General features: G+C 52.3%; 1 protein-coding gene across 6 annotated transcripts in view; it reads right to left on the bottom strand.

Annotated features, from left to right (window-relative positions):
• The window catches only part of Jade2 (jade family PHD finger 2), a 48,041-nt gene extending 25,340 nt beyond the window's left edge, over nt 1–22,701 (bottom strand). Inside the window, exons 1-4 of one of the 6 annotated variants that reach the window (XM_038326175.1) lie at nt 21,031–21,390; nt 18,605–18,688; nt 12,749–12,810; nt 10,523–10,617 (exon numbers count right to left, since the gene is read on the bottom strand). In XM_038326175.1, the coding sequence (XP_038182103.1) occupies nt 10,523–10,617; nt 12,749–12,810; nt 18,605–18,688; nt 21,031–21,158 (369 nt within the window). In that variant the 5' untranslated portion in view covers nt 21,159–21,390. Of the gene's footprint in view, nt 1–933; nt 1,268–10,522; nt 10,618–12,748; nt 12,811–18,604; nt 18,689–20,722; nt 20,763–21,030; nt 21,391–22,626 lie in introns of those variants that run through there. The other 5 variants (XM_038326170.1, XM_038326169.1, XM_038326172.1 and 2 more) reach the window with 5 other exon arrangements.
• Nucleotides 22,702–23,593: the final 892 nt, after the last annotated feature.

Genomic DNA, 23,593 nt, shown 5'->3' with positions numbered 1-23,593 from the left:
CTCAAGTCCCAACCTTCCCAGCGGTCATCACTTGAGAATCACAAGTTAAGGACTAGCTCGAGTCAATGAGAGAAGAAGCCACTTCAAGGACACTTGAGGCCTAAGCCCCGCCTCCCACCCCAGCCCTTTCTCGAAGTTAACACCCCCAGTTGAAGTTAAGTCCTGGGGCTCAGTCAGTTCACCTGGCCCTCTGGAGGCTCTTGACAAACCCGTTCAACTGCGACCCACTGCCTGCTGGGGCCAGCTCACTGGCTGTGTATGCTTCGTGGAATCGAGGACCATAACCACAGGAAAACAGCTGAATGGGTTCATCAATGGTCCTGAAGCAGCATCTCGCAGAATCTAATTAATATCTGCATCTAGCTGGAGAGGGCTCTGACTTCAAAAAAGGTCAAGTTTCCTGAAGACTCTATTTGCCAATACAATTTAATTGTTAAGACTAACACCCTAACATTTAATTAGGGTGCCAGTGTGAAAAAAATTAAAACCAGATTAGATTAAATGCTAATTAAACAGAAGATGGAATGGGTCTAGGATTTCACAGCCCTGATAATTTGCATATCTTATTAGCAAGCAGCAAGAGACCTAAGACAAGAGTGCAGACCCAGGCGCGGCACTTTCGAGAGGCCTTCGGCAGCCTGTTTTACACTAGTGAGGTTTTCCCCACTGGGGCTTCTGCTGACTGCGTGTCACAACAGTGCTGTGACTGGGTTATTTCCCTTGGGGCTTAAGCCCAGGGTCTGGGCTGATATAGAGCCCCCTCAAACTTCTCAGACCCCGCAGCTCTGAACCGCCCCATCCAGAATCAACCTCTGAAGAGACCATGTGGTTAGAAATGTCCCGCTGGGACATGGCTGAGGTCCCAGTTGTCAGGAGGACTGCCTAATTTCCAGAGTGAGTTCCAGGCCGGCCAGACCTACACGGGGAGCCTACCTCAGCATCAACCAACGGGTTGGGGATGTAGGGAAGATGCTTGCCTCATGGGAATGAAGCAGCCCTGGGCTGGATCTCCAGCACCACATAAAACACAGGTGTGGTGGGAGGTGCTTAGAACCCAGCATTGCAGGGTGGGGATGGAGGCGGGAGTCCATTCAAGGCCATACCCCTCTACAAGGTTCAAGGCCAGCATGGACTACAGGAGACCTTGTCTCAAAAATAAAGCCACCCTGCGGTTGGTTTCCTCATCCTGGCCTCTACCTTAACTGTTCCTGCCCCTGGGACCTTTACTCACAATCAGCCCTGGGACTGCAGGACAGGACACCTTCCCCGACCTCCCCACCCCAGTCACTGTCTGACCATTTCCACACACAGGAGCTGTTTGCTCTTCTTGTGCAATGTTTCTTTCCCTCTCTCCTGTCACACGCTGTCCTGATGTCAGGTGTTCCCAGTGCCTGGTTCCGGGCACAAGGACTTTATAGATAAGAGAGAGGCAAACGAGAGAGACCCCAGGGGCAGAGACTCTCAACCACATGGCCCTGCATGAGGCTTCTGCGTGTTAAGCTGTGCCCCCCACCTTGCATTCCTTCAGGGCCTGATGTCTTATGGTCAGTGAGGACCCTGTGCTGCATTTGGAGTGACGTGTGCCAGGTCCCATTGGCAGAGAGGCAGCCCTGACTTCAGACTCTACAGTCCTCAGAGCAGGGAGGGATCTGGGGTTCAAGTTGGGGTCCTTTAGCACTGTGGGCCAGGTTCTAAGACAACTCTAAGTTTTTTCCCTGTCACTAGGGAAGAGGTGATGGGATACCAGGGGCCCTGTTAGGCAGGACTCGGGAGAACTCAAAAAAATAACCCCGCCTGTTATCAGTCACCCCACAATAGATACAGTGATAGTTTAAGAGTTGTGCTTGGATGTCTGGTTTCAGCTGGGGATATAACTCAATAGGTAGAGTATGCACTTAGTACACCTACAGGCTTGGGGTCAATTCCCAGCACCACTAACACCTGTAATCTAAGCACTCAGGAGTTGGAGGCAGGAAGATTAGAAGTTCAAGGTCAGGCATAAAAGGTGGCCCAATGAGTAAAAGCACTTTTCCACACGGGCCTGATGACCTGTCTTCAATCCACAGGGGAACGAGTAAGTGATTCACAGAAGTTCTTCTCTGACCTCCACATGCATGGGGTGGCCCGTATGGGCCTGGTGTACACACACCTGCACACACTTATACCCACCCACCCACCCACACTTCAAGGTCTTCCTCAGCTACAGTAGGGCTGCATGAAAAGCTTCTGGGTTTTGAGACAGACACTTCTCACACGGGTGAAATTGGTCCCAGCTTCCAAAGCCTCTTGCTCTAGCCTCCCAGACTCCCTACTGATGGATGTGTGCCATCACACTCAGAAAGCACTGTCTTATACTCAAAAGATGCAGCTGGTCAGCGGTGCCCATAGGGCCTGGCACATGCTAGGTGCCGACTCCAGACGTCTGAAGGAATCCAGGCTCTAGCTGAGTACTCAGTGGCCTTCCCAAGTAAGGTGACCCCTGACCACCCATATGGCGGCCTGTTCCCTAACCTACATATTTTCTGTTTGAACAGCCAGAGGTTAGGCTTGGAAACAAGCTTAATGATTTCCTAAAACGCCTCTGAATAACTTATGAAAACTAACTATAGAATAATACAGACACTGATGACCAGAAGTCTTGCTGCGGCGAGAAAAGTTGAGGGGGCTGGAAACAAGCAATTTTCTTAGAATATGAATGCTTACTACTCGTCTCTCTTCTGGTTGTCTTTAAAGGCCTGCTGCCTAGCAACCAAGTTCTGCCAAGCTGCCAAGGGACATAGACTATAACTTCCTCTAACCATACAAAGGATGCTCAAAGCCTTCAGACTATCAACCAGTTCAAGGCCAGTTCAAAAGGCTACCCTAGAGGGAACCAAAGACCCTTGCTCTTCCCACACTTATAAGGACGTCAACCTGGGGCTCGTGACGTGATCCTGACGCACAATTCCTTTTTATGAGACCATAGGTTACTTATTTTCTGTATCTGCTGCACAGGAAAGGTTGAAAACAGGTTCCAAGGGGTACCTATGCAGCTAGAGTGACTTCCAAAATCCAATAATGACAATGGGCAACTTTCAAAGTACACGGACACCAGGCAACTTTCAAAGTACACGGACACCAGGCCAGGAGGCACAATGTGTGTTCTGCCGCTTGAAACATCTCACCCTGGAAACTTGCTTCTCTGCTTCCTTTCCTTCAGGGCTGAATGGCTGAGGAAGTCCGTTTAAAGACAGCACTGAAAGACTCAGCGCGTTACATAATTACAAAGGGGCTAGGGGTGTAGCTCAGCAGACGGAGCACTTGCTTAGCACACAGGGAGCTCTGGGTTTGATCCCCAGCACTACATGCCTGTACCTCTCAGCACTGGAGTATGGAGGCACAAGCCTAAGTTCAAGACTGCCCTTGGCTATATAGTTAAGTCTGAGGCCATCCTAGGCTACGTGAGACCATTTCAATAAACTCAACTAAACTACACACACAGATTTAATGTCAATCTCATGTGACAAGCCACATAAGACAAGTACTGAGTGTATCCTGTATGTCTAGTCCTTCTTGTGTCTGTTCTGTAGCACCAGGCCGCCTCATCCTCGCAACTTCGAAGGAAATGCTTGTGGAATGGGTAGGGTAAATAAGCAAAAAGCAAAACAAAACACCGAAACACCCCCAAGAATTCCCTGAAGTTCGGCTAACTGTGGAAAAGTTCTTATCAGGCAGAGAGCTTTCGTATGTGTGTAGGGGGTGGCGGGAAGAACTTGGAAATGGGTCCTGAGTACCGCCCCCAAAGCCAGCGTAAATGGGTCTGGCCAGGATTAATTCTCCTCGCTTCTATCCTTCTGTCCAAGAGAGCTTTGACATCTGTCCTGAACCTCATTTTATTTACTTATTTTATTTCTTTTGAGATAGGATCTTATGTAGCCCAGGCTGGCCTGAAACTTTCTTTGCAGCTGAGGATAATCATCAACTGTCCATCCTCTTCCCTCTACCCCTTGGGTTCTAGGATTATAAGTATGCACCACATTTTTATGGAGTGTCAGGAATCAAGCCCGGGGCATGCTAGGTAAGGATTCTATCAACTGAGTTTTACTCTCTGAAACTCGTATTTTAAAAGACGAGTACACACACACACACACACACACACACACACACACACACACTGTGAGCAGGGGCCCGTAGAGGCCTGAGAGAGTTAGTTGCTCTGGAACTGGAGTTCCAGGGGGCTGTGAGTCATCCATTGAGTGCAAGGGACCAAACTCGGAAAAGCACACCATGCTCCTATTTGCTAAGCCAGCTCACCAACTCCAGGAACCTTAGTCAGTTGTTTCCTGAGACTCCTATCTTGTCGGAAGTAACACTTGTAAAGCTAAGGCACAGTTCATGTGCCAAACACTCTCCCTACACAGTCCGCTCTGGTGTCTGCTTCCCCATTTCACAGCTGTGGAGGCTAAGACCCAGGAGTTAACAAACCGCTTGTTTCAGCTCTGTCTTCAACCACCCCCGAGCCAGCCAGATACTTCATCTTTTCAGTAATCTTTCTAAGCTGTACCTGAGATGGTTTTTCAGTCAAGAACCAATTTATATATTGCTTATTAGGTACGTAATCCCAGACAAGGGTTCAGGGAATAGTCACCTCTACCCAGCTCCAGCCTCAAGCTACCACGGAGCCAAGCTGGTCAGGTGCTCAAAAACATTGAAAAAAAAAAAAACCACTCAACATTTCTTTCTCTTATTTTCATGAGGATAACAGCGCTTCCTGCTCTTAAAGAGAATTTATGACACACATTTTGCTTGCAAGACAAGTCCCAGAGGCCGGGAGGCTTTTCCAGCTGGCGGCAAGAGCTCCATTTCTGCCTGTACGAGAAGCGGGTCTGGCCTTAACTGCCACCCCAGAGTGGAGTCTCAGAGAGCAAACGCCTGGCCCTGGAGGAAGCGCACCTGTAGCCACCCCCCACCCGACTGTCCTGGACAGCTGGATCTAATAGGGATAAGCAGGGGGCTTCTTTGGGGCTCTCCTGTTTTACTGAAGTGTGTGGGCCATGCTGCATGTGACGGCTCATGACACTGCTGGTTTTGTCTGTTGAATCAGGGTCTCAGGATCAGGACCAGGCTGGCCTCCCACTTCATTACATAGGAGAAGATGACCTTGAATATCTGATCCTCCTGCCTCCACCTCCTGAAGGTGCCACCATGCCCAATTGATTCAGTGCTGGGGATTAAACCTAGTGCTCAGTGCATACTGTGTGGTCATTCCACTAACTCTACCCCAGCCTGTTTGTCTGACTGTTTTCAGACAGGGTCTCATGCAGCCCCAGACTAGCTTGGAATTTGTGTATGGTCAAGAATAACTGAATTTCGCGTATGTTTGTGTATGTGCTGTGTGTGGAAGGGGTGTGAGTGTGCTGTGGCACTTGTGTGAAGGCCAGAGGACAGCATTTTGCATTTGATTCGCTCCTGCTGTGACTCAGGTGGGCAGGTTTGCCTGGCAGCCACTGGAACCTGCTGAGCCATTGAACTTCTAAACTTATTGCCACTGTAACATGTATGAGGTACCAGGGGTCAAACTTGGGACCTCAAGCATGCCAGGCAGATGCTCTACCAACTGAGCTGTATCCCCAGCCCCCACTGCTGTTCTTCTGATACAGACTATCTTATTCCAAACATCTGGGCATCGTCTCTGCATCTCCAGGATTATTTTCTGGTTTTGACCCAACAAATTGTTACTATCTTTCTCTCAGGGTAGATCTAATCTTTTATGTTGTTTTAAGCAAAGCTGCAATTCTGGGACGGGGGGGGGGGGGGGGGGGGGGGGGGGGGGGAATCCTCACACAGCTCTTTAGGAAACATCTGGGGAATCCTATTGCTGATGGTAGAGGTTGTTTTCACATTCTCGGCCAGACCACGTGTGGACATGAAGCAGGACATAGGGAAAAGACCTCCATAGAAGGTGTGAAGCCCCCTCCCCACTCCCATCCTCTCTTCTAGAAACATTCACTTCTCAGCAGAGCCTATAGAGGAGGATCCCAACTTTTGTCTTCCCTGTTCTGGGACCATTCCAAGTGGCCAACTTCTCCTGACATCCATCCATCCCACTATCTTCTGGAATCTTCCCCTCTGTGATGGTTTGGATGAAAACAGTCCCCCACAGGCTTGTAATTGGATACTCGGTCCCTAGTTGTGAATTGTTTAGGAAGGATTAGGAGGTGTGGCCTTGCCGGACGGGGGCGGTCACTAGGGGTGGGCTGAAGGTTTCAAAAGCCCACAGGAGGCTCAGTCTCTCTGCCATGCTTGCAGATCAGAGTGCTCACCTATGCTCTAGTGCGGTCCTGCCTGCCACCAAGCTTCCCAACAGATGATCACGAACTAACCCTCTGAAACCGTAAGGCCCTAATTAAACACTTCCTTTTGTAAATTGCTTAGGTCATAGTGTGTCTTCACAGCAGTAGAAGAGTAACTAAGACACCGTCCCACAGGGGCCACAGAAAAAGATCCAGGCAGGGGTCCCTACAGATGTTGATCTTGAGACTCAGAAAGAAGAGTCACTTGCCAAGGGTTCCAAAGCTCCTCAAGAGGCAAAGCAGCCTGTACTTGCCCCAGCAGACAAGCCCTGAAGTATCCATATCTAGCCAGGTTTCCCAGGGCCCCTCAGTGCTTGCTCATCTTTCTCTGATCAGTCAGTGAGCGGGGACTCACTGACTGACTTCTGTAGGTGCTGACTTCCTGGGGCGCCATTTCACACCTCCAGGGGACATCCCCACTGCTCAGGTTGTCTTTCAGCCACAGGGCATGAGGAAGACACCAACCACAGGTCAGGCCTCCAGCTCTCCCAGAACCATCCTTAGCACTTAGGTAACCCCTGTCCATTGTAAGTGTGTGTGTGTGTGTGTGTTGGGAACAACATGACACTAGCCAGGGGGGAATGTGCAGGAAGGCCACTTTACTGGCTCTCAATTAGATGTTGTCTGCTACTTAAGAAGCTTGCTGGGAGCAAGAAGCCTGGACCCCTTATCCTGGGGGAAATTTAGGTTCAGCTCTCAGCTTGTTCCCCAGCAGAAAGGTTCTTAACTGCCTACATACTAGCCTCTAGCTGGGGCAGATCGCTGGTGTTGGAATATCAGATGATCTTGGGCTGTAGCTGGTATCTGATTCTACGAAGTCGCTATGCACAAAGGGAGAAGCAGTAAGACGCCAACGTTATCAGGTGGGAGAGCACGAGCCAGAACTCCAGACTCTAGCAGAATTTACACCAGTACCGTAAGTTTCTCAGACTGGGGTTCCCCTCTCTCTGAATTTAAGGCCCAAGGGACAGACTTCAGCTTTGCGGGCATTTACCTCACAGACAGGCCTATGAGAAGGCTGAGACACTGGCCCAGTCCCCACTAAGGTAGATTCTAACTCAGCCTGGAACTCCCCTTTCCCTTCAGCTCGGGGAGAGGCCTGGGTAAAAAGCCCTAAGGGAAAATTCGCTTCAGCTCTGTCCAGGGTCCTGACTGTTGTTGTCTGTGCTCTTCAGCCCCTGGACCATGTTGGTGTGAAGAGCACCCCCCCAGACAAACAAGAAAGCATGTCTGTTTTTTTCTAATCCTAGCCCACAGCCCAACTTACAGCTCACTCCATTCTTCCACAATTTGTGCGATGCTAAGCACCATGGTTCCTCAAGCTCCCAACTCTTACTACTGGACACACAGGAATAAAAACGGAGTGAACACAGCTTCCTCAGCTTGCAGCCACGGGCAGTGGGGGTGGGGTGGGGTTGGGGGGTGTTTCCTGTACCTCTCTGCCACAGTGAGAGCCCTGATGTGACCAGCCTGGCAGTTATCCCACAAGGCGCCAGGCAGTTGGGGCTCCCAAGAACCTGTTTTGTTAGGGTGCCTGGAACCTTTGCCTTTTAAACCAGCTCACTAGCAAGGCCCTTGCTTCCAGTTCATTCACCCGAGCATGCGAATGTTCTTGCAGTCAAGTCCTAGCTCCTCTTCCTCTCCGCCCTCTCACGCGCCAAATCATTTGGAAGCTTTCATTGATGCTTTCTTCTCTGCCCCACCATAACTCAGAATTTATACCGGCCACGGCTCAACCCTCTCACTCAAGAGGACGGGGAAAACCTCTCAGGCTGTTCTCCAGCCTGCTGTGGGAGGAAAGGCTTGGCTGCAGTTCAAGGCAGGGAAGACTCTTCAGCCCTCCTGGGTGGACATCACAAGCCACCTGCAGGGGCTCCTGTTCTGGGCCTGGGCTGTGCACAGCTAGTCCCCCAGAAAGGGCCTTTTGAGAGGTTCAAGTCTATTTTGGGTACAAAGCCTCTGGGCTGGAAAACCCAAGAGGCAGGGGAATTTTCTGCCCCCATGCAAATTGCTCTTTCTTCTCAGCCTTGCTGAACACCTGTTTCCTCCTAAGGTTGATCCAGCCAGTGTAGAAGGTTCGCCCCATCCCCCACGAGCTGGGGAGGGAGGCAGGGGACGAGTTTCCTATTTCATGGCAATACATCTCATGGCAAATACACACAGAACCACAGGGAAGCTGGAGACAGGCAGGATTCTCAGAGGCAACATCCTCAGGGTCCCAGAGTGCATGGTAGTTCCGCCTCCCAGGGCCAGGAGGGCCAAGGAAAGGGGACTACAAAAGGTACTCACTCCATGAAAAAGCAGAACCTTCCAAAGTCCTACCCTTTCTTTTCCTTCCCACTGTGTTTGGTACAGCTCTGTCCTCCCAAGTAGCCAGCTAAGAAGGAGGGTATAGACGTGCCCACAGTGTGCTCTTTAGCCCTTCAGCCCCCACATCCAATTCCATCCTTCACTATCAAACACCCAGAACACCTCCACATCGCTTCCACCCAACCCAGGTGTTGGAAGGCATGAAGGCTGGTGCGATGGCCCAGCAGGTGCGTTGCTTGCCAAGTCTAAGGGCCTGAACTTGACCCTGGTAACCCAAATGGCATAAGATTCAACTCCTTCGAATTGTTCCCTACCCTTCACATGCATGCCATGACATAGACATGTACTCACGTGTACCTATGGGTTAGCTACATACACGAAACGAATCACTGATAACTTGACATGGTTCCTTCACCCACAATCAACTGCAAAAGCAGGCTGCATGCATAGCGACCAGGTTGGAAATGCAGACCCCCAAAGTTCTCCCAGCCACTTTATTTATTTGTTATAAATTTATTTATTTATTTTCAAAACAACAGGGCTTCTCTGTGTTAACAAGCCTTAGCTTGCCCTGGAACGTGATTGTAGATTCTGCCCTGCCTCGGCCCTCACAGAGTGCTGGGATTAAAGGGTGTACCACTATGTAGTGATGAGGTGGAGCAGGCCTGTTTTTTTTCATCTCGCCCGGACTCAGCACGGGCTTAGCTTAGCCCCGCAAATAACGCATGTAAACGCAGGAAAACTGTACTGTTTAAAACATGCCTGGCCCATTCATCTCTAGCCCTCTTCTTGGCTAACTCTCACATCTTAATTAACCCACTTCTAATAATTTGTGTATCACCGAGGTGGTGGTGCTTACCGAAAGATCCTAACCTATGTTCGTCTCGGGTCGGAGGATCATGGCATCTGCCTGTCCCTGCTTTCTTCTTCCTCCCACGATTCTGTTCTGTCTTCTCCCCGCCTACCTATGTTCTGACCTCATCAGGCCAAGCAGTTTTCTTTATTAATTAACCAATGAAAGAAACAGATAGATAGAAGACCCTCCTACATCACCCACTACGTCTGGCTGGCATATTGTAGCCAGCATTTAAACCAAGGGCCTCTTCTCTGCCCAATGCATTGCCAGTGAAGTCCTCAGAAGGAACAGTAGGGCCCCGGCATGCAATTTTTCATAGGCCACGAGGAGAGCAAGGTCTTAATGCCAGTTCATGAACTTCAAGGACTCCTCCACAGAAGCACTAAACATCCTTGCTACGGTCAGCAGGTGAAAGCATTACCCTGGGTCAAAGCAAGGAAGGCTTAAAATGTAGGTAACCACTAAATATTGCCAGAAGCATCCAGAGGGTTCTGAACACTTCTATCCCTTCTGTCTAGCACCAGCAACCTTGTCACCCTCAGTTCTGTTTGAAGCACCCGAAATCCCTTTACTCTTTAATCTGTTGCCACCAGCTCTAAATTACAAGCTGCAAGTGATCTACTTTCTTCCACAGCAGCCAGTGGAACCTTTTTTAAAACTATCAGATTATGCCTGATGTGGTGGCACATACCTTTTAGCGCTCGGGAGGCAGAGGTAGATGGATCTCTGTGAGTGTGAGGCCAGCCTGGTCTACACAGAGAGACCCTGTCTCATGACAACACAACACAATCAGATATATCACTGTCCTATTATGACCTTTAAAAGGATTCTCTCAGGTCAAGAAGAACAGCTCAGATGAAACTAGTCCCCCAATCATTCCATCCTGCCACACTGGTCACCTCTGACCCTCTGCCAAGAACACGTGGCCTTCATACATCTGCTCAGCCTGCTCTCTCACTCCCAACAGGTGTCACCTCCCTACCTCAGCCTCACGCGCTCCAGAAACTACGCCATCACTACCTACCTCGGAGGGCTCTTTTCGTTCCTGTCGGGGCCAGCCCAACTTGGTACTGCTGGGCAGTTTGGACACTCTTGATGCTGATGTGGATGTCACGTGACATGCAGATAGCCACAGGCCATGAAGGGTCCTGGAGGGTCAGAATCAGCACCCAACCACATCAGAGGATGGCAAGTCTCGAGAAGAAGCCCCAGCTTGAAAGGTCAGGAGCAGGAAGCACTGTCCCTGTTCTGGGCCCCAGCCTTTCCACAGACCAATGGAACTATAAAGGCCCCCTTCACTCACCACTGAAAAGGGGCTGAAGAAATCAAAGGGCATTTTTTGTGGCTCCAGAGAAAAGTCCCTGGACCTTCTGAGTCTCTGCTTCCTACTTGTCAAGGAATGCCCCTGTCCTCCCATGTCTGCCCCAGGGTTAGGTGTAACAAGGTATTTCTGCAGGTCCCAGTAAGATACAAAAGTCGGGTAGGTGCATGTGAAAGTAGCAATCTGGGCAGACCCAAGTTAGCCTCCTACTTACTGGTCACCACAGGCAAATGATTGATCCCTGTAAGCCTGGAAGGGGTGAAATGGGTGATGTTAGTGTTAACTACCACGGTGATAGAAGCCAGAATCACCCAGGAGGTAGGTAAGCCTCCAGCAGACCTGTGAAGGACTGGTTAACTTCTGGCTAAGAGCCCAGAACTATTTTGACTATTCCTGGGTTAAAGAGAGAAGACCCACACTAAAGAGATCACACACCCCAAGCTTGGGTCCTGGACTGTATCTCTCTCTGTCTGTCTCTCTCTTCTCAACTGCAGAGACAACCTGTGACCCTGCGCTCTGAGCTCTTGTCACCAGCCTTCCCCGTCGTGATGGACTGGACCCTGAACTGTGAGCCAGAATAAACCCTTCCTTAAGCTGCTTTGTCAGGGATTTTATCCCAGCAACAGGAAATGACACCAAGACAGGCTGGCCTCGAACTCATGCTTCTTCTTCAGCCTCCTCAGTGTGGAGATTAGCTAGCTATCTGTTCGCTCTTCTGTAACATGAGTGATGATTTAGGAGATCCTCAAAGGTCTACATGTCAAAGACTTAGTCCTCTGGCTAAGGTGAGAGGCAGCATGACTTTTTAGAACCTGGAATCTCACAGGGATTGTCACTGAGGACAATTACTCATGCATGGTGAGCTAAGCAAACCTTTCCTTTCATAGGCTAATGATTTCACATATTTCATGACAGTAACAAGAAGCTGATTAACGAGATACGGAACGAGGGGTCCTCGAAAGGCTGACTGAAGGATACTGTTATGTATAGCTTTAGGATGGTGCAAAGGGATTCCTCAGTTGGCCACGACTGTAGGGTCTGAGGCCTTTGCTAGACTAATGGCCTCCACAAGAGGGGTCAGGAAGACGCAAGGCTTTTTCTACTTTTGTTTTATACAGAGTCTCACTAACCAGCCCTAGTGGCCCTGGAACCTACAACAGGAACCCTTCTTCCCACTTCTGAACATCCTCCCAACACACCCAGCCCTTATCTAATCAACCTCTGAGAATCTACTGCCAAGATTCCATGAAGGATGTGCTTTTTAAAAAATATTTATTTATTTATTATGTATACAATATTCTGTCTGCAGATCAGAAGAGGGCACCAGACCTCATTACAGATGGTTGTGAGCCACCATGTGGTTGCTGGGAATTGAACTCAGGACCTTTGGAAGAGCAGGCAATGCTCTTAACCACTGAGCCATCTCTCCAGCCCCCAAGGATGTGCTTCTTCATTAATTTCTTCAGCCAACATTTATAAAATACCTGCTATGTGCCATACTGAACACCATAGGAAATCCTCTGATCAGAGTCTGCCACTGGTTACAAAGTTAATTGTTCTATTTTAATAATTAACTAACTATAATAAAGGGCTACAAAGCGTCTGTTTTGGAGAGACTTCTAAAAGGATCCCTACTCAACAGGAAGCCAAAGGATTAATTTTCCCCCCTCTATCAGCCAATAGCAAATGCCCTGAGGATCAGAGTTGGTTTGTTCCGATCAGAAGGAAGGCATACCTAGAGGGTGAGGCTCTGGTAAAGGCAGGGCCTGGCTACCTCAGGGGCAGAGAAACCTGACTTGAATTGGTCTCACCCACGTGACAGCCCTGGGCTGAGCTGAATGGAGGGTCAGCCTCCTCCTACCAAGTCTTTGGGCCTGCCAGTATTCCTTATAGGCTGTCCCTCTAGAACCCCAGGTGGGAGGGCCTTACTGTCAGTGGTATCGGAGTTCTCACTGCTGATGGAGTATTTTCGCCTCTTCTCTTCCATCTGCAACAAAAGGCAAGAAGGGTCATTACCTTCACAGACACCCGGGGAAATCCTCAGTCTTTCTGGAAAACACCCCATCAGCTGCATCCTCGACCCACACGTCCACGCAGAGAAGGACAAGGGCAGCCTCATCCTTCCCCGACCCACTCACAGGGCCAGCATTTGTTAAAGGTTCTGACAAGCAGAAGTCTGTCCAGTGGACAGGACTGCAGGGAGACCAGCAGGCACAAACTGAAAGGTGACAATGACCACTCAAGTCCCGGTTCCCAGTCAATGAAATGAGCAGGCTAGAAAATAACACCTATTGCAGATACCTCCTGAGCATCCCTAGAGGGAGGAGGGAGAAGAGGGAATAAGGATGATTCTGCCAGGACCATGCTCTCAAGGTAAGGCACAAACCATGATTGAGGCCCAAATCCTGAGCATAGTGGCTATTGGGGGTGTGGAAACAGGGTAGCAGGTCCTTTCTCAGATAAAATGTAATCCTACTTTATCTCAACCACACCATCTAAGCTCTCAGACACTAAGGGTGGCTCCCTCACACGGCCGTCAGAACCGCATCCACAGGGCCGAGTGCCGGACAGCTGGTGTAAGATGTATCTTTACATTTACAGATGATGCCTGCCTCATTCCACTCCTAACTAACTGGCTGGATGGAGATGAGCACTGAACCCCAGAATCTGAGGCCTGATCCCCAAGGTTGCCCTGAGCTCCTTTTGTGCAAGGAATCAGCTTCAACCTGGAAAGCTGTGCCTATCCATTTCTTCCCCAGGTCTTGCAAAATGAATGGTGGAGCCTGCTTGGTTACTACCTGGCTGGTGTCAAGGGACTCCTACCTCATTCCCTCTCAGTCCTAGAATGGCCTCACCACAGGACCTCCCCACCACCCCTTCTTCTCTCTAGCCAGTTCTTGTCAAACTATGGGGTGCCCCTGCCTACCTTCCTGTAGTGCCACAGAGACCCTGGAACATCCACTCACTAAGTGGGGAGGATGCTTACCCAGATCTCTGGGCCAACCACAATGACCTTCCTGCTTTACCCTTGACCTCAAATAGGTGCCTCTCTTACCCACTGTCCCCCAAGAGAATGGGAGGAGCCCAATGGGGCTGCTTGTTTGCTGTCCAGTGTTTCCTAAAAGGCAAGAGAATGAAAGACACCTGCCAGAGCAAGCAACCCAAGAGGCAGGAACAATAAAGACCTGTTTCTTTATGGCAGACGGGGATCTCAGGACAGCCCTTGGTTAATAGTGTATATGGCAACTGACTTCCCCTCACTCTTAGAATCTAAGGGATGAGGAAACTGAGGCTCAGGAATTACCCAAGGTGACAATGTTTGTACCAGACTTCGCCCTTTGTGACATCCAGGAACCGAGGAAGGCTGGCTTTCTAAAAGAACTCTGGCCTTGGCCCACATATGGGCCCACTTAGCCCTGTCGCTGGTGTGGCAGTAAATTCACCCTTCCAGCTCCTCCATCAACCCTGCCCAGGAACTGCTTACATTTCCAAGGAGGGCAACAGTACTTCTAAACTAGGAGGTCCTGCAGCACTAATAGCTGGCTGGGGCTGAGGGCAGAGCTCAGCAGCCACCTGCGGTGTGCTTAGGCACAAGTCCCTGGGTGTGACCTCCAGTCCAGGAGGAAGAGGAGCAGGAGTTATGGACTTAGGAGTGTTGGGTTCAAATTCTAGCCCTACCGGTAGCTCCCAAGGCCAGAGGTCTTGGCAAAGACATACTTCCCCCAGGAGGTAAACTGGATCTGATTTCCCCATACATTTGAATTAAAAAAAGCTGGGACTGAGTCAGGATTTAAAGAACACCCTGAAAGGGCCAAAGGAAACACATTTGTTGGCTAGAATCAGCTGGCCAGACTAAATGAGTGAGAAGCACTCTCAGCACAGCGGCTGGAGGCAGCTGAAGCGCTGCGCGGGTACTAGCTAGTAAATGCTCGCAGAGCGGCCTTGAGCCAGAATGAAGAGCCCTACCAGGGCCAGCCCTTTGGAAAGAACAGGCAGTGACCATGGGTGCCCATGCCCTTCTCATAGTGCTGGGTCCTTGTCCAGAGACCAACAGGTGACCGGTCAGCTTGCAGACATACACCCGGCCTCCTCAATGAGGCAGCCCCTTCGTTTTATAAATCACCTGGCGCACTGGCGAGAATGGGGACAGTTAACAGGTGGGAATGATGGAGCAGCTCTCTCAGGTTTTCCCTCTAACGACCCCTCCCAGCTCTCCCCAGGCACGGTCTGCTCCCACAGATGACTTCAGTGGCACTAGGCACTTGCTTCTGAAGGAAGTAGTTAGTCCTGAAATCCTATCTGTAGAGGAGAGTCTGAGCAAGAAAGATCTTCACTTGATTCTTCTGGGTCCACTGCACTTCCCATGCCACCCCAGGATGGCAACACACACAGGGAGCTCTCTGGACTGTGGGTGACCAAAGGGCCATCAACAGAGCAGTGGCCCATGGCCTCCGTGCCTCCTCTGCACCTGTCAACCTCTGGCCAGTCCTGCGCATGCCCACTCCAACTCCGCGATCATCCCACTGGGTCACGCCCATCTCACCTCCCACCTGGTCCATTCACTTCCTTGCTCTCGCTACCATGTTCGCCGCGGACTCATAACTCCACACGGCAATCAAAGAAATCTTTAAAGCTTAAAGCCTATATCACACTGCCAACTCCTGCCCCCTCCACCCCCAAATTCTTACACAGGCTTTCAGCTGATCCAAGGCCAAATCTCATCTCCTCCCCAGAGCCAACACCAATCTGGACCCTGCCTACCTCAGGTTGACAGTGACTACCCCCTTCCTCACTACATCCCAACACAGTGACCTCCCTTTCGTAAGACTGGGGACCGAACCTAGGACCTCGTTCACAAAAGACAAGAACGCTACCACTCAACCACAGCCGCAGCCCCTGCCTCTTTTTGTTTCCTCTTCCCAGTCAAAGGTTCTCGGTGCTTCCAGACCCGGCACAAGCTGGGTCAGCTGTCAGTGTCAGTTACTACCCATTACCCTATTGAGAGAAATTAGCTGCCCCGTTTCTCTGTCTTCAGAGAACCCATCAGTGTTGAGCTACCTGCCATCCGTCCTCCTTGGGAATGAGTAAAGAACATGTCTGGCTAGATGCTCATGTGAACGCCAGGAACTCTCTCAAGGGTTAAGCCCAGCGCGGGCTCCTACCTCCTCTGCTTCTTTTAGCAGAATTGGGCCCAGGATCATGGGGAGTACTGAGCAAACTCTGGTCCCTCCCTCCTGGAGTGTCAGGACCACACAGCCCAGCTGGTCGGCCTGCTGCTGGCAGACACCAACACCCCAGCCCAAGATTCCCTCCTGTTTCCAGTCCTCTTTCCCAGTCTTGACCCCGCACATTTTCCAGGCAGCTTTATTGGGTTGGGCTCCTGGCTAATAACCAATGTCAACTCAGTAACAGGGTAGCAATTTGGTGGCAGATGTTTTCTTGGCAGCACAGGGCCATCGGCTTTAGTGCCCACTAAAGTTCTGGCCCTGGAACACCACTGCCCAATGCCAGTCTCTTTTAAAGATGTCTCTGCAAATAAATTCAAATAAACACCCTGGGCCTCCATTAACGCCCTCCCAGCTGACCCTGGGAACAGTGGGTCTTTCAGGCTAGCTACTGAGGCCACTCCCTGGGGCAATTAAAACACCCCAACCTGGCCTCCGGCCTCTCCTCTCCAGAGGCCACTAGGCCTGCCCTCACACACACACAGCAGGATTCCGTCCTCCTGAAAAAAAGTGGGGGTGGGGGGAGACCTTCAAGCAGGCAATTTACCATTCCAGACACAATCTCTCAGAGAGAAACAAAAACTCTCCCTGTCTGAGGCAGACCGCGAAGGCGTGTGTGTAATAAGATGCTAATACAATTTAATGATATTTCGGCTGGAAAACCTGTCCTCAGAGCCTCCTTGTGCAAGGAAGGCCAGACATTCAGAAAACAAGAGCTCGCGCACTCCTTAACCGCTTCAAACGGGGGTCACAGCCCCACTCTTTCCCATCTCTCATTAACTTTAATGCCTTCTTGGGGACAATAATTGCAGATACAGAAAGTGCTTTTGTGCGCACAGAGCAGAGGGTTGCTGTCTGTGACTGTCAACTCTACTTCTCCAAGCCCTCGGGGAACATGAACCCTCTCCTACCACATCATTGCCTACCTGCAATAGTAAGAGTCCCCACCAGGCTCCAGTTTTCAGCGCCTACAGCTTCCAGCGCCTACATGCACTGTGCAGGACAGCTCTAGGGACTCAACCAACGAGATCCCACGAATGTGATGGGTTCTGTCTAATCTGTCATTTGGTACTTCCTCAACCCTACCCCCAACACACACACACATACCCAGGGGAAAAAAAATCAGTGGACTGCTCTAAGTCTAGCTGCCCATGGGCACCTGTTGGATGCTTCTCATCTCTTCTTCACAGAAGACAGTTGTCTTGCTGGCCTAGCCTGGAGCTGACAGCAAAGGCCAGGGTGTAGATAATGAACTGGCTAGCCTAAGTTCATTAAGAGCAAGACTGGTTGCTATGGTGCGGACGCTACCACACGCCTCACTTTGGGCTTTTCTCCCTTCCCTTTTCATTGCGGTGACAGAGACTGAACCCAGGGCTTTGCACTCGCTAGACCAACTACATTCTCAGTCTCAGGGTGAGTCTTTAAGACAGTCGTTCATTTTCTATGCTCACCTAGACATAGGAATTATCATCAATCCCACTGGCTGATAAACTGAGATTCACAGTGTCTTTGCCATTGCTGAAAACTCCATTCAAACCTAGGCCAGCTGGCTGCCCTGTCAGGTCTGTAGGGAGACCTTCAGTCCCTAGCATGGATGGAAGTTTTCCAAACTCCAATGGGATGGCTGAGTGGAAACTGAGAGGACTGCCTAAGGCCCCAGAACCAACCTCCCTTAGTGCCTAAGCTTTGAGCTTAGACCCACCACTTAAGAATTTCAGGAGCATGACACAGGTCTCATATGGGGACAAGACAAGTCAAAGTTATCTCCCAAAGTTATCTGGCCTCCTCTCATCCAGGTTAAACATCCACGAAATTTCCAGAGAGCCTGTTGCACACTCAGTGAAGCACCCGATGGGTGCATCAGACAACCAGCCACCTTCTAGTCTAATAGAAACACTGGCTGTAAATAACCAGAACACGCTGCCCACCACCTCAAAAATAGAGGAGTCAGTGTCAAAGGCTTAACTTGGATATTAAGGTACACTAGGGAGCTGGAGAATCACATATCCAAACTGTCAGTGAGAGCTAAGTGCCGAGATACGATAGACTCTGGGGTAAGTGTCAGTGGCCATTTAGCCAGGCAATTTGGGAAAAGGAAAAGCATGTCGGATGGGAAAACATTTGCTGTATCCAGAGTCCAAATAACCCTGTCCTTAAACACTTCATCTGTGAAGAGTGCTGGGAAGACCCTTGGCCAAATAGTTTCAAAAGCAACATTCACTGGTAAGTCCTGCTGCGCATGGTGAGGACTTCCCTCTACCAAGCATTTGCTGTGGAACCAAATGCTTTTCCACTTCAAACAACAGCCAACAGCACTTGGAACTACAGAGGAGAGGGCTCCAGATCAAACAAACATCCTCCCCCCCCCCACCACCACCATGCAAACTTTCTCAATAAATTATTCGCCCACTTCGGATCAAAGCCTGTTTTTGCAGCCTGTGACCTAAAAAGCAAATAGCATAGCCTAAACATGAAAGCCTTCCTCCTTGACTGGGTCAGTTTTATTACTCATCTCCCCCCCCCCCCCTTACAGTTTATTCTGTTATTTTCCTCCTCTGCTTTAGTGGATTGCTCTGCGAGTCCCAACCCGCCCAAGGAAGATGGGACAATTGGACCTGGAGGTTTGGTGTGTTCGCTTGGGGCACTAAGGGGAAAAAAGAAATCAGGCTAGGGGAAAAAGAAGTCAGTACCCTGGGAACCCAGGAAACAGGGCCAGGCCCGGTTGGCAACCCGCGGCCTGGCCCTCCTGCCAAATGTCCTACTGGGAATTTTACCAGGGAGATGAGACAGTGCCACTTTGGGAGGAGAACCCACCTCCCAAACTCGGGCCTGTCTCAAATATAAATGTTTAAGGGTACACCCTAACTGTTTTTTCTGGCTCAAAACTCTTCATTTCAAAAGGGGCTCCCTAACCCCTCTGGCACTTCTCTGAAAACAGTCATAATCCCTCCCACTGACCTCTTGCAAACTACCTCTTGGGTAAAACTTTGTATCTCGGAATTCTGCAGATGGGGGGGGGGGGGGTAGGGGTAAGGGTGAAGTTTGGAAATCTTCAGAGACCTGAGACGGCCAGTGCTATGTACTGTCGGGCATAAAGAAACCTGGCGCCCCTCCCCCGCCCCCCAGCAGGAGGCCTGAGGCCAAGCTGGTTTAAAAAAAAAAAAAAAAAAGTGCCCAGGCCGGCTGCTAAGGGGATTAGAAGAAGGTTACGCGCCTCCAGCCTGCCCCTGGTGGCGGGCGATGGGCACGCAGGTTGAAGGCGCGCCGGCGTGATTCCGACCGCGGGAGCTGGGAGGAGGAGCCGGAGGTGGCTGCGGGGGGCTCCGGCCCTGGTGTAGGAAGGGCAAGAGGCGGTTCGGGCCGGGGACGGTGCCAGGAGGTGGGTGGGCTTGGCGCCCGAGGCGAGGGAGGGCTCTAGGGGGACTCAGGGAAGGGCAACTGAGCCCCGGGTGGGGGCAGGGGTGCTGAGTTGAGTAGAGGTGTGCAGTAGGGGTACCGGGTAGGGTTGGCTGGGCCTCTCTATAAGGTAAAGAGAAGCCTCCAAGCCGGTTTTGCAAACGTCTTCACCCTCCGGCAGAACAGCTACGAGTCGCCAAGCTGACCCAGGATAAGCTCTTGCCCGGAGAAGGGGGTGTCTCGGGACCCAGGGATGGGCGGGAAGGGACCGTGGGGAGCTACAAGTCTGCACCCTGGCTGGGAGTGGGCGTGCGAGAGCCGCTCCGCAGGCGCAGGCAAGTGGGTGGGAAGGAGGGAGGGAGAGAGAGGAAGGAGGTGAGCCGGGAAGATGCCACTGCCGGGGGCGGGGCGGGGCCGGGGATCCGCCGGAGGGACTGCAGCAGTGCTTGGTGGGGGCGGGGGCTGCAATGTCACTCATTTTGGGGTCAGGTGCGTGTGTCCTAGGCAGGGCCCGCCACTTGCCCACTGCCCCTAGGTACCACCCAGAGTGTAAGGGCGGAGGGCAGGGAGCTGCAGAGTACTCCCCAAAGCGGGACGCGAACCGGCAGAGTTGGGAGAAGGTAAACAAGGGCCACGCCCCCTGCCGTCGCCCCGCGAGCGCGCACCCGCCGCTCCGGCCGTCGCCGGTACATTTCCACTCTAGCAGCAGCGCCTCTTCCCCCGCCGGACTCCCGCGCAACCCCGAACGGCTTCTGCCCCTACCCCCAGTACGCACCCTAACTACCTGGGTTGCGTATCTTGCACTCACCTGGGAAGGTTGTCCCCCGCCCCTCAAAAAGAAAAAAAACTAATTTGTGCAATGCCTCTGAGCCCAGAAACCGAGCATGCTGCCCCCGCGTGCAGCGCCCGCGTGCACCCAGCCTGGAAAGGGGGCGCAGGGCGGAGGCGGTGGCCCCCGGAAGGTGTCTAGGACTGGACCGGCTGCACGTGAGCCCAGCGCGGGGTCATGTGCATCGGCTCAGTCCGGTTCGGCACCCGGACGTGCTGCGTATCAACAAAATGAAACTCGGGGAGACAGAAGGGCAGATAGCTCCGGGTTTCCGTGTCCTGCTTCCCAGCTGCTCGGCCTCCCCACCCCGCACCCCGGTCGCGCCGCAGCCCCTCGGGCCGGCCGGAGCCCGCGAGGCAACTTGCAGCCCCAGCACCCCCACCCGCCCGCGCCCCCTCGCCGGCCCAGGGGCGCTTTGCCGCAGTCATTAATAAAGAAGGTCGCCAGGCTCACCCTTCCAAAAGTTGTTGCATGTGCCCCTCTCAGCCTCCCCGCACTGTACTCTTTAAAACACGGCTGACCAACATGCGCAATCTCTCTCCCCAGTGCTGTGCGTTCCCCCCCCCCACCCCCCGCGCTGGCTTCCTAGAACAGGCAGCCAGCAAGAGAGAGAGGGAGCGAGTGAGCAAGAGAGAGAGGGAGCGAGGAGCACTGGCAGATCTGTTGCAAAAAAAAAAAAAAAAAAAAAAAAAAAAAAAAAAAGCCCACAAAATAATGCCGTTGAGATGCGCAGGGCCCATTCGCAGGGGGCTGGCTCTTACCTTGCTCCGCGGTGCCCTCCCGAGGGGCGCTGCCCTCGGCTACGCGCCGCGGCGGGGGCCGGCGCGGGAAGGATGCTCCCGAAGCCAGGAGCTCCTGGGGCCGGCGCGGGAGGGCGGGGGGCGCGCATCCATCCGGGGTCGTGGCGAGGGAGGCGACCGGGCCGCAGCGTCCCCAAGCCCCGCACCCCTGCTGGGAATACGGTCAGCCCTCCATCCCTGAGCTGGTGCCTCTAGGAGTGGGCGCAAAGTAACTCCATGGACGCTACTCACCCCCCCAAAAAATAGCCTCCAACTGCGATGGCCGCGGTCGGCACCATTCACCAACCCCCTGTGTATGTTTCTGTTTCTTTTTAAACCAAGACTTCCTTGTGATCTCTTTAGAGGAGAAAAAAAATGTGTTGGGGTGGGGGTGGGGTGGGGGCGGGCAGGAGGAGAGGGAGGGGGAGTAGCCACTTTTTTTCTAATTCACTCGGATCTCCGCTCCCGGCACCCCCCCCGCCGTGTCCCCCCCCCTCGCCCAGTTGTTTGGCTCCGGCGACAGTCCCAGGTAGCGTTGCGGGCCCCCCCGCGGGGGGGTGCCCTGCATGGTCCCCCGCCCGCTTGCACGCGGGCCCGGACTCCTCGTGGACTCCGGGGCGCCCCCAGCCCGCCCTGTCCCCAGGGCCAGGCCCGAGCGCCGGCTCAGCCCGTGCAAGTCCCATCAGGTCGGCTCACACTTCACACACTCACACACATACCCCGCCCCTCCACTCGCTCACTCACACTTTCTGCTCACACCCCGCCCCCTTCGCGCCCCAGACCCAGGCGGAGCCCCCCACAACCTTAAAAAAAAAAAGCAAGCTTATACTTAAAAAAAAAAATCTTTTGGCGCCATATTAATGACGTACTTAAAATTTGCCATTTCTCCCTGCGTCAAAAAGACGTTTCTTTGCAAATAACAGCCTGGAGGCGACACTCGCGGAGGAAACGAGGTTTGCACGGAGTACCCCCCCCCCCCCCCCCCCCCCCCCGGGACTCCGGAGCTGGAAGACCCTAGCCCTCCGCTAGGTTTAGGAACCACTGGCTTTAAAATCGGAATCGAATAAATAGCGTGGCGTTTTTTGCAGCCCAGAAGTGAGCAGAAAGTGCTGGCAGGAGTGCAGGGGAGGGGCACGCATGGGGCTGGGGGAGGGGGCGCGGTCCTCCTCCCCCCACCCACACCAAATGCAAACTAGCATCCCAGGCAGGGAAACTTGAAATTGTGGGCGACCTCCGGTAGAAAGGGGCTGCTGTGGGGGGGGGGTCCCTTCTTGGGCTCGTTGCCCCCTCCCCCTCGCGGTGCCTCTTGGCGCCCGGTGCTGCCCTGCATTTCCGGGGGGGAGTAGTGAGGCGCGCTGTGATGGGTGGGTGGCTAGGAGGGTGGCAGCGCGTCCTAGCCTCAGGCGGAGTTTGCCCCCGGACACCCCCTTCCTTCTGCCTCGTGCCTCTTATAACCGCAAAGGGTTAAAAACCGAGGGGCAACTTCCCAGGGCTGGTACTTGGCGGTGAAGCGGGGCGCCCCTCTCCCCACCCTCTCCTCCTCGCCCCTCCTCCTCCGACTCCACTTCCCGACTTGACCTTGTGGTGCACAAACAGTGCTCTCCAATCCTCGCAGTTTCTGGAAGAAGAGCCTGCGCTCGCCAGGCGGGCGGGCTGTCGGGCGGCTAGCCGGCAGTGGCGGAGCCTTGGGTCGGTTCCCTGAGCTGCGGGCCACACCCACCCAACCCGCTGCGCCCGGGGAGCTCACCTTCTCTCTAGGAAGGAAAAGGGCAGGCCTCCTGGATGGGTAGGCACGTGGGGGGCAACCTTCTGCCTCCTGGGAATGCTCCAGCTGGGGTGGTTGGTTGGCTTTGGGCTGAGGTTTGGAGAAGCCTGGCCCAGCATCCCCAAACCATCTCCTCCTTGCCGAGGTTTTCTGCCCCCTCCAAGATAATCCAATGATTTTTTTCCCTTCCTTCACCTTTGTTTTTGAAGGCAGGTGGATGAGTTTTAAATCCCTTTCCCTCTCCAAGACTGAAGGTTGTTTATTTTTCCTTTCCCCTCCACTACCCCCTCTTGCATGGAAAGATAAATATTCAATTTACATAAGATGACATTTATGTGACAATTAAGAAGATTCCCCATGGAATGTTGTGAACACATTTGCTTATAGGAGAAATAAATCTAATAATAAACAAACTCAGAACAGCTCAAATCCTCTGACAGGGAGGGTGTCTGTGCAACAAAGAGGGGCATGATGAATGCGGAAAGAAGCGCTTTCTGCAACAAGAAAGAAATATGAACTCAGAAGAGAGCCACCAGCAGAATTTCTTTTCTTTGGCCTTCATTCACAAAGTTTGAAGAGGCTTGTTTGGCAAGAGGAGGGGGGCTCATTATCACCTCACAGTTAGCCCTGGCTAGGCTCTGGCTCTCAATGGTCCACTGAGAAGATTTTCCCAGGCCAAGGTCACTGTCTGCTAACAGGTGTTGCAGGCTGGGGGTGCCTAACAGCACGGTTAATGGCTACTAATCCTGGCTTTCCTTTTCAGAAGGCTGTGTGAAGCAG

Source organism: Arvicola amphibius, chromosome 4 (genome assembly GCF_903992535.2).
Source record: "Arvicola amphibius chromosome 4, mArvAmp1.2, whole genome shotgun sequence".
In the NCBI taxonomy this organism is placed as follows: Eukaryota; Metazoa; Chordata; class Mammalia; order Rodentia; family Cricetidae; genus Arvicola; species Arvicola amphibius.
Note: the sequence above shows the minus strand (reverse complement) of the source record. Positions and strands in the feature narration are given on the sequence as shown.